Consider the following 11,762-nt stretch of genomic DNA (forward strand, 5'->3'; position numbering starts at 1 on the left):
TGGGCTTGCTGGAGGCAACCCCCTATTAACCCCCCCGTATGTAGGCTTATTAACCCCTCGTATGTAGGCTTATTAACCCCTCGTATGGACTGTCTGTCAGAAGCGGTTGAGGGCCGATCTCGGGACGCACCAGAGCCTCTTTTCAGTCTTTGTCGCGCAGCGTGAAAAGAAACGGCCCGCAGCGGCTTGGCTGTTTTTCACGCGCAACGAACTGTGAATGTATTCATCTCCTTGTGTGTGTGTGTGTGTGTGTGTGTGTGTGTGTGTGTGTGTGTGTGTTGCACATTCAGAGAGAAAAGACAGAAGATGCATTTGCGGTGATGCAGCAACTCACTGTTTTCTCACGCTCTACTGAGGACACACACACACGCACACACACACACACACACACTAGATCGCACGGACTTACACACTAGACCGCACACACTTACACACGCGATCATACATGGACAACTGGTGGCCCGGGGGCCAAATGCAGCCCCCACCTTCACTTAATGCATGCAGGTCACAAGTTATTATCAGAATACTGATATAGTATTGATTTCAGCTGTTTACAATTCTAAACATGCAAACACGAGCCGCTTTAATTACTTGTTATTGCCTTTTTGTAGGTCCAATGTATTTGTATTTAGCTCATAAAGTTAAAATACGCGTCGATCAGATGTGCTATTTTATATACGACAGTATAGTGGCCCTCTGGAGTGAGTGTGGAACTATAGTGGCCCTCTGGAGTGAGTGTGGAACTATAGTGGCCCTGTGGAGTGAGTGTGGAACTATAGTGGCCCTCTGGAGTGAGTGTGGAACTATAGTGGCCCTCTGGAGTGAGTGTGGAACTATAGTGGCCCTGTGGAGTGAGTGTGGAACTATAGTGGCCCTCTGGAGTGAGTGTGGAACTATAGTGGCCCTGTGGAGTGAGTGTGGAACTATAGTGGCCCTCTGGAGTGAGTGTGGAACTATAGTGGCCCTCTGGAGTGAGTGTGGAACTATAGTGGCCCTCTGGAGTGAGTGTGGAACTATAGTGGCCCTCTGGAGTGAGTGTGGAACTATAGTGGCCCTCTGGAGTGAGTGTGGAACTATAGTGGCCCTCTGGAGTGAGTGTGGAACTATAGTAGCCCTCTGGAGTGAGTGTGGAACTATAGTGGCCCTCTGGAGTGAGTGTGGAACTATAGTGGCCCTCTGGAGTGAGTGTGGAACTATAGTGGCCCTCTGGAGTGAGTGTGGAACTATAGTAGCCCTCAGGAGTGAGTGTGGAACTTCAGTCTATTTTAGCAGCTGAATGAGTAGTATTAAAATATTATTGTCTTTTGCTTTTTCGTTTAATTAGTCGAGACAGTGTATAATATAAACTGTATATTGATGAACATTACATTAAGAATGCAGTGTAAATATACCAGATTTAGCAAAACATGCTCATTTCCATCTGCAGTCCCCTGCAGACATCAAACAATACAAACAGGACTGACATACAGGACAAACATAGCATACAAATACCTGGTACATTTCAAACTTATCAGACTAGTAAGAATACAAAATAAGAAAAGATTAAACTATTATTAGGGTAGGTTTACTCTTTTTTGGACTAAGCGTCATACATGATCACAAGACACATTGTTTAACCTTTTTTTTATGTCCAATGTATTTGCATTCAAGATCATAAAGTTAACATAAGTAACCTATAACTAAATGCATTTGAAATGAAGTTACTTTTCAGGATTTCAATTCAAATAATAGCAATCTGCTCCCCTTCACCACCTCCATCAAGGTAACCTCAGGCTGGGTCCCATCTGCCTTCAGGTCACCCAGAGTAACACCACTCCTCAAGAAACCAACCCTTGACCCCTCAGATGTCAAGAACTGCAGACACTCCTTTCCTTTCTTTCTAAAACTCTTGAACGTGTTTTTCTCCAACCAACTCTCTCTCTCCATCTCTCACAGAACAACAACCTGCTGGTTCCAAACCAGTCAGGATTCAAGAAGGCCCACTCCACAGAAACTGCACTGCTCGCAGTCACAGAAGCACTACCATACACTACTGTATTCAATGCTTTCACATTGCAGTGATCTGTATCCGAGTACACTTCATTACAACTGTATTCAATGCTTTCACATTGCAGCGATCTGTATCCGAGTACACTTCATTACAACTGTATTCAATGCTTTCACATTGCAGTGATCTGTATCAGAGTACACTTCATTACAACTGTATTCAATGCTTTCACATTGCAGTGATCTGTATCCGAGTACACTTCATTACAACTGTATTCAATGCTTTCACATTGCAGCGATCTGTATCCGAGTACACTTCATTACTACTGTATTCAATGCTTTCACATTGCAGTGATCTGTATCCGAGTACACTTCATTACAACTGTATTCAATGCTTTCACATTGCAGTGATCTGTATCCGAGTACACTTCATTACAACTGTATTCAATGCTTTAATTCACATTGCAGTGATCTGTATCCGAGTACACTTCATTACAACTGTATTCAATGCTTTCACACTGCAGTGATCTGTATCCGAGTACACTTCATTACAACTGTATTCAATGCTTTAATTCACATTGCAGTGATCTGTATCCGAGTACACTTCATTACAACTGTATTCAATGCTTTCACACTGCAGTGATCTGTATCCGAGTACACTTCATTACAACTGTATTCAATGCTTTAATTCACATTGCAGTGATCTGTATCCGAGTACACTTCATTACAACTGTATTCAATGCTTTCACATTGCAGTGATCTGTATCCGAGTACACTTCATTACTACTGTATTCAATGCTTTCACATTGCAGTGATCTGTATCCAGAGTACACTTCATTACAACTGTATTCAATGCTTTCACACTGCAGTGATCTGTATCCGAGTACACTTCATTACAACTGTATTCAATGCTTTCACATTGCAGTGATCTGTATCCGAGTACACTTCATTACAACTGAATTCAATGCTTTCACATTGCAGTGATCTGTATCCGAGTACACTTCATTACAACTGTATTCAATGCTTTCACACTGCAGTGATCTGTATCCGAGTACACTTCATTACAACTGTATTCAATGCTTTAATTCACATTGCAGTGATCTGTATCCGAGTACACTTCATTACAACTGTATTCAATGCTTTCACATTGCAGTGATCTGTATCCGAGTACACTTCATTACAACTGTATTCAATGCTTTAATTCACATTGCAGTGATCTGTATCCGAGTACACTTCATTACAACTGTATTCAATGCTTTCACATTGCAGTGATCCTATGCTATAGTACACTTCATTACAACTGTATTCAATGCTTTCACACTGCATCGATCTGTATCCGAGTACACTTCATTACAACTGTATTCAATGCTTTCACATTGCAGTGATCCTATGCTATAGTACACTTCATTACAACTGTATTCAATGCTTTCACATTGCAGTGATCTGTATCCGAGTACACTTCATTACAACTGTATTCAATGCTTTCACATTGCAGCGATCTGTATCCGAGTACACTTCATTACAACTGTATTCAATGCTTTCACATTGCAGTGATCTGTATCCGAGTACACTTCATTACAACTGTATTCAATGCTTTCACATTGCAGTGATCTGTATCCGAGTACACTTCATTACAACTGTATTCAATGCTTTCACGTTGCAGTGATCCTATGCTATAGTACACTTCAATCAACGTCAGACTTCGGTGCTCTATAGTCTATAATATGATACTGGGTGTTCAATACCTTACCTATCATCTAAAGAGTATATTGATTACCAATTAATGACCTATAGTCTACTATAATTCTAATCAAGCAGTTAATTATAGTTTCCAACTGTAGGTTAAAGCAAGCAGATTGGAATGCCATACATGCACGCACACACGCGCACACACACACACACACACACACACACACACACACACACACACACACACACACACACACACACACACACACACACACACACACAGGCGAAATAAAGGATGGATGGATGGATGGATGTTAGATAGATATATAGATGATAGATAGATGATATATGGATGATAGAGCAGATTTTCTCTAGAGAGAGAGAGAGAGAGAGAGAGAGACTATATAGATGTATGAATGAGTATGTGTGGAGCTACTCACTGCATCGTTCCTATATCTCCCTGTCAGCCATAGAGTAGATATAGGCTACATATATATATATATATATATATATATATATATATGGATGGATATATAGATATATTATGTGTACGGATGTATGGAACTACTCACTGCATCACTCCTATATCTCCCTGCCAGCCAGACTAGATAGATGGATATAGATATGTATATATATATATATATATATATATATTATATGTATCTACTTACCGCATCCCTCCTATATCTCCCTGCCAGCCAGACTAGAGATATATATATATATATATAGATGGATATAGATATGTATAGATATTATATTATTATATAGATGTATCTACTTACCGCATCCCTCCTATCTCCTCCATGACCGATACAGACTCTCAGCATCCATATTGCTGCCTCGGCGCGTGCGTGCGTGCGTGCGCGCGCAGCAGCAGCAGCAGCAGCAATGAGACGAGTTCCTACTATGACGTCATCATACGGCGTGCGGGCGCGCGTACCGCGGTGCCGCGCGCACTTTAGCATGTATCGTCATGACGTGGTGGTGCAACTCTGCAGCAGCAGAGCTGGCGTGCGTGTGTGTGTGTGTGTGTGTGTGTGTGTGTGTGTGTGTGTGTGTGTGTGTGTGTGTGTGTGTGTGTGCGCGCGCGCGTGCGTGTGTGCGACAGAATTACAGTACATTTCAAGCACAAACTCAACACAAAGACTGTTAACTGTGAGTGGACGACCCAATTAAGCATTACATTCGTTTACAAGAGGGCCCACCATGTTCAATTCATCAAAACATTTAGAGACGTACAAATAGACACTTCTATGTAGACAAAGAACAGAACAGAACAGGAATTCATCATAGAATGTCAAACGAGGCTGATCTGACATTTTATTTGATTATTTTATTATTTTATTTATCTATTCTTGTTGAATCTCATCCCTGAGTGACACCAAATGCATTACTAAATGTATAATACAATAAAATAAAAACAATCTGAAACTAATAAAAACAAAAAACAAATCTGAATTAATTCGATTTTTGATTCATAATGTATATAATCTAATATGTACTGTAAACACATTGATTCATGAAGTAAATAATATATATAATATAATGCATTCTAAACACATTGATTCTTAAAGTATCATTTATAATATAATGTATTAATGTAAACACATCCTAATGTTACCAACATCATGGAACTGTGGACAGAATAGACAACATGTAGGCTTTGCTGCCACCTTTTGGTGACAACGGACAATCACACAGAACATCAACAGTGATTTACTTGCAGAACAAAATGACAATTATTAATATTTTAACTATTTATCTGCTGGTGTTTATAATGAGAAGTTTGATTGGTTGGTTGATTGATTGATTGATTGAAATATTTATTAACAGTTTGCAGAATTACAGTACATTTCAAGCACAAACTCAATAGAAAAGACTGTTAACTGTGAGTGGACGACACAATTATAAGCATTACACTTGTTTACAAGAGGGTCCACCATGTTCAATTCATCAAAACATTTAGAGACTTAAAATAGACACTTTGTAGACAAAGAACAGAACAGGAATTCATCATAAAGGAGGTAAAAAGGGAAAAGAAACATATACATTAATTAAGTAGGCTACTTAATGACAATACATATCTGTTTATAATGAGAAGTAATTAATGACAATAAAATGTATGTTTATAATGAGAAGTAATTAATGACAATACAAATACATGTTTATAAAGAGAAGTAATTAATTTATTGTTTTAATGTGCAAATCAATCGTTTTGGTTTACTTTAGCCGTTTATTTTATTCTGAAGAGCTACCGGAAGTCTTATTCTAGCAACCTATCCTAGCTGAGGCGACACTGGTCTCTCTCCGCCCTCTCTCTCTCTCTCTCTCTCTCTCTCTCTCTCTCTCTCTCTCTCTCTCTCTCTCTCTCTCTCTCTCTCTCTCTCTCTCTCTCTCTCTCTCTCTCTCGAGTCAGTGTCTCTCTCCCCCATCCCCCCCCTCTCTCTCTCTCTCTCTCTCTCTCTCTCTCTCTCTCTCTCTTTCTCTGAGTCAGTGTCCCTCTCCCCCCCTCTCTCTCTCTTCTCTCTCTCTCTCTCTCTCTCTCTCTCTCTCTCTCTCTCTCTCTCTCTCTCTCTCTCTCTCTCTCTCTCTCTCTCTCTCTGAGTCAGTGTCCCTCTCTCATCACAACAACAATGGAGTCATGATGGTTTTCTGTGTAGTTTCAGTGTTTAAAGACAACAGATCTTAAAGACCACACGGTGAGTGTTTAAAGACAACAGATCTTAAAGACCAGACCTTATTGTTATTATAACATATTATGACGAATCGATGTTTATTAATGTCATGTTTTATCGTCATTCACTGAGTGAGTGAGTGAGTGAGTTAGTGGGAGCTAGCGTTAGCTTGACGCTAACTGCAGTGTCTCGTCATCAGTGTTACTGTTTTAAATGTTTACATTTTAGTCTCTTCAATTAAACACCATGTCGTCTAAATATAGTCCCGTTTAGTTTACTGAAACAACCGTAGTGTTTTAGTCAACTAAATTAGCACTGTCGTCATGGAATGAGTCCTGTTAGCTCTCCAGGTTAGCTCAACTGTTATCGTTACTATTTTTATTATTATCATGTGAGATCAGCAGATCTACAAGATCACGTGTTTCATTGCCGTAGAAACTGTTTCATGTTGTTTATAAAAAAATCATGTTTATGTTTTCAATAATTTTAAGGTCTCTCTCTCTCTCTTTTCAATAATATTTGTATTGGCATTACATACAATACATTCACACACAGTCTCTCTCTCTCTCTCTCTCTCTCTCTCTCTCTCTCTCTCTCTCTCTCTCTCTCATTCATAATGTCTCTCTCTCTCTGACTGATACATATGTCAGCTGATGACATTATTGCCTTTTTGCGACCCATAAGGGTCCATTTGGTTCCATGTGTTACACTCTCAGAGTCACAGACCTGTAAGGGTCCATTTGGTTCCATGTGTTACACTCTCAGAGTTACAGACCTGTAAGGGTCCATTTGGTTAAATTTGGTTGATTGATTGAAATATTTATTAACAGTTTGCAGAATTACAGTACATTTCAAGCACAACTCAATACAAATACTGTTAACTGTGAGTGGACGACACCATAAAGCATTACACTTGTTTACAAGAGGGTCCACCTTGTTCAATTCATCAAAACATTTAGAGACGTACGAATATACACAATTATAGTCAAAACGGAAAATCATCATAGGAGGTAAAAAGGGAAAGTGAGGGGGAAAGGGGGGGGGGGATTCAGATTTTACAACCATACCTTTGGTTGCTTTGAATGCCAGCATCAGAGTTTTGTATTCTGTGCGGGCAGCGACCGGGAGCCAGTGGAGGGAGCGTAGAAGGGGGAGACGTGTGAGAATTTTGGCTGGTTGAAGACCAAGCGAGCTGCGGCATTTTGGATCAGTTGGAGGGGCTTAAGTGCACATGCCGGTAGGCCAGTAAGGAGGGAGTTACAATAATCAAGTTTTGACAAGACTGTTGTGTTGTCTGGATTAGGAGCTGGGCTGACTCCTGGGTAGCCTGGGCACCATTTCATTTCGGTATATGATCCGGGCTGGAGCAGGATGATATGCTTACGTCATGTTGTAGGCAATGGTTTGCCTACAACAAACAGGAAGCTGTTTGTTGCTTCCTGTTTGATTAAAAGCAATAAAAGCTCTCGTAAGCGAGAGCTTTTATTGAGAGGGAAAAGGAAGTTGTCGCCGCCTGTTCATCCTGTCTGGCGACTACAAAACAATACTACAACATGACGTAACCACATCATCCGGCCCCAGGCGGGATCATACGGACTTTTGAAACAGAGACCAGGCTTTCCTCCGAGGCGGTGGAAAGCCTGGTGAGGCGAGGTTAACTCCTGGGTGAGGAACGGTCTAATTAATTTAGTCCGTTGTTTGTGCCTAATCTGGGTTGCACAGGTTTGTTGAACTCCCTCTGGTGTTACACTCAGAGTTACAGACCCGTAAGGGTCCATTTGGTTCCATGTATTACACTCTCAGAGTCACAGACCTGTAAGGGTCCATTTGGTTCCATGTGTTACACTCTCAGAGTTACAGACCCGTAAGGGTCCATTTGGTTCCATGTATTACACTCTCAGAGTTACAGACCTGTAAGGGTCCATTTGGTTCCATGTGTAAAAACAGAGAGATGTGTTTGGGTGAGCGGTGAGTCTCTTACCACTGCGGCTCAGTGACGTCATGTTGTAGTTTTAGTAAAAACAGAGAGATGTGTTTGGATGAGCGGTGAGTCTCTTACCACCGCGGCTCAGTGACGTCATGTTGTAGTTTTAGTAAAAACAGAGAGATGTGTTTGGATGAGCGGTGAGTCTCTTACCACCGCGGCTCAGTGACGTCATGTTGTAGTTTCAGTAAAAACAGAGAGATGTGTTTGGGTGAGCGGTGATGTCATGTTGTAGTTTTCGGTGGTCACCTTACAGTATAAATAGGTCTTAAGGGTGCACGTCAATGCCCCCCCCCCCCCTGGGTGCAGTCCATTGTTCAGATTGGAAGCTCTGCCCTATTTAGCATGTGAATCAGCAAAGATGAGTCATTGTATTTAACTGAATGTAATGCCTAAACTGAGGGTGTGTGGACACACACACACACACACACGACACACCCACTGTTAAAATAGTATTATTTAGCGAAAGGGCCTTTCTGTGTGGAGTTTGCATGTTCTCCCCGTATCCCCTAGGGTAGGTAGTGGTATCCTCACAAAAACATGCAGTACTCCTGGTCTCTAAACTACCTCCCCCTGGCCAGCCTGATGGAGGGGAAAGGAACTGGTCGGAATAACGTGTTCCTTCCACGCGCTACGTCCGGCCAGGGAACCCCCCCCCCCCTGTCAGGTGAAAATAAGCAGCTTGGACTCCTCATGCATAGAAGGAGGCATGAGGTCAGTCCGCTGCCCCCCCCCCCCCCCAGGTTGGTAGAGGAAGTGTAGCGCCCAGGATTACATTAGATAATTGACACTGGGTGAAAAAACTGGGTTACAAAATCGTGGGATAAAAAAGTATTATTTTGGAGGGGTCCCCAGTTAAAATAGTATTATTTAGGAGGGGCCCCCAGTAAAAATAGTATTATTTAAGAGGGGTCCCAGTCATAGACTGTAAAAAATATGGACAAAGCGTTCCGCGGGTCTAACGTGAACGTAAAATGAAGCCTGTCAGTCCTTGCAATGGAAGTCGCCATCTTTCTAGATCCGTTTTGGCCCATCTCAGGCCAGCTGGCCCATTGGCTGGCCCAGACAACGAGGCGGGACTTCCCCCCTTCTTCTTCGTTGGTTTTTATTTTGACTCGAGTGGGTGGGGGATCCCGTTCATAGACTGTAACGGTAGCCACGCCCCTCAGAACATGCACGACTTTATGGTCATTTATTTTATAAATGGGACCATAATTTTCCAAAAAGAATATCATGACATTAGAAATGAGACTTTAAACTAGTGACTGGAAGCAGAAAGTATTCATGACCATGTTTATTAAGGTAATACAGTCTAGGTGAAGTTGGGCCCAAATACATGGACTTCTATGGGGCTATGGGTTTTTCTGGGTCCAGTGATAGCGCCACAACAGGCCATTATATGAACTTTCATTTCCTTAGTGGCTTCACAAAATATTTGTCGGACTGCCCCCCTGGTCCCAGTCCTAAATAATACTATTTTAACAGTGGGACCGTCCCACTGTTAAAATAGTATTATTTAGGAGGGGTCCCCTGTTAAAATAGTATTAATTAGGAGGGGTCCCCTGTTAAAATAGTATTATTTAGGAGGGGTCCCACTGTTAAAATAGTATTATTTAGGAGGGGTCCCCAGTTAAAATAGTATTATTTAGGAGGGGTCACCAGTTAAAATAGTATTATTTAGGAGGGTACAGTATCAACATGATACATAAACTATATTGTGTATATTTATGTGTATATTTCCATTTATATTTCTAGGTGTCAACATGAGCGGGGCGGCTCTAGCCATAGAGATCGTGGTGGTGTTCTTCCTGGCGTTGTTTCTGCTGCATCGATATGGAGACTTCAGGAAGCAACAGAGGATGGTTCTGTTCGGAACGCTGCTGGCCTGGTACCTCTGTTTCCTCATCGTGTTCATCCTCCCGCTGGACGTTAGCACGGTACGGCACACACACACACACACACACACACACACAATGTTACATCTGAACTCGCCTTTCTTTGAAAACGAATGAGTAGGCGTCATCTGAAAATGTCCTTTAATGTTTTTCATGCGTGTGTGTGGGTGTGTGTGTGCGTGTGTTACTGTGTGTGCGTGCGTGTGTGTGCGTGTGTGTGTGTGCGTGTGTGCGTGCGTGCGTGCGTGCGTGCGTGCGTGCGTGCGTGCGTGCGTGCGTGCGTGCGTGCGTGCGTGCGTGCGTGCGTGCGTGCGTGCGTGCGTGCGTGCGTGCGTGCGTGCGTGTGCGTGCGTGCGTGCGTGCGTGCGTGCGTGCGTGCGTGCGTGCGTGCGTGCGTGCGTGCGTGCGTGCGTGCGTGCGTGTGTGTGCGTGCGTGCGTGCGTGTGTGTGCTTCCTGCAGACCATATATAACCAGTGTAAAGACGACAGGAGACACGCCTCTCTTCTCACCGTCAGCCCGCCGTTGTCCAATCAGAGCACAGGAAACACCTCTGTCCCGCCCACTAAAAGGTTTGTGTGTGCCGACCCCTCCTACATCATACTAAAATTCAGCGAATGTCTGAATGTCCCTGACAGCGCTTTATCTCAACATTGGCTGGCCCAATCACTCCCTAGCCCCTCCCTATATTCAGCTATAAGGTAGATTTATAGGGCCCTAGCCCCTCCTATATTCAGCTATAGTGTAGATTTATAGGGCGCTAGCCCCTCCTATATTCAGCTATAGTGTAGATTTATAGGGCGCTAGCCCCTCCTATATTCAGCTATAGTGTAGATTTATAGGGCGCTAGCCCCTCCTATATTCAGCTATAGTGTAGATTTATAGGGCGCTAGCCCCTCCTATATTCAGCTATAGGGTAGATTTATAGGGCGCTAGCCCCTCCTATATTCAGCTATAGGGTAGATTTATAGGGCGCTAGCCCCTCCTATATTCAGCTATAGTGTAGATTTATAGGGCGCTAGCCCCTCCCTATATTCAGCTATAGGGTAGATTTATAGGGCGCTAGCCCCTCCTATATTCAGCTATAGTGTAGATTTATAGGGCGCTAGCCCCTCCTATATTCAGCTATAGTGTAGATTTATAGGGCGCTAGCCCCTCCTATATTCAGCTATAGGGTAGATTTATAGGGCGCTAGCCCCTCCTATATTCAGCTATAGTGTAGATTTATAGGGCGCTAGCCCCTCCTATATTCAGCTATAGGGTAGATTTATAGGGCGCTAGCCCCTCCTATATTCAGCTATAGGGTAGATTTATTGGGCGCTAGCCCCTCCTATATTCAGCTATAGTGTAGATTTATAGGGCGCTAGCCCCTCCTATATTCAGCTATAGGGTAGATTTATAGGGCGCTAGCCCCTCCCTATATTCAGCTATAGTGTAGATTTATAGGGCCCTAGCCCCTCCTATATTCAGCTATAGTGTAGATTTATAGGGCCCTAGCCCCTCCTATATTCAGCTATAGTGTAGATTTATAGGGC

General features: G+C 42.7%; 1 protein-coding gene across 1 annotated transcript in view; it reads left to right on the forward strand.

Moving 5' to 3' along the window:
- Window positions 1–6,285: 6,285 nt before the first annotated feature.
- lmbrd2b (LMBR1 domain containing 2b) overlaps window positions 6,286–11,762 on the forward strand; it is a 30,342-nt gene continuing 24,865 nt past the window's right edge. Inside the window, exons 1-3 of the mRNA XM_080766391.1 lie at window positions 6,286–6,374; window positions 10,090–10,271; window positions 10,690–10,799. Of these exons, the coding sequence (XP_080622517.1) occupies window positions 10,098–10,271; window positions 10,690–10,799 (284 nt within the window). The 5' untranslated portion in view covers window positions 6,286–6,374; window positions 10,090–10,097. The remainder of the gene's footprint in view (window positions 6,375–10,089; window positions 10,272–10,689; window positions 10,800–11,762) is intronic.

The sequence above is a fragment of the Protomyctophum bolini genome (genome assembly GCF_963924005.1).
Source record: "Protomyctophum bolini genome assembly, chromosome: 6".
NCBI classification, from domain to species: Eukaryota; Metazoa; Chordata; class Actinopteri; order Myctophiformes; family Myctophidae; genus Protomyctophum; species Protomyctophum bolini.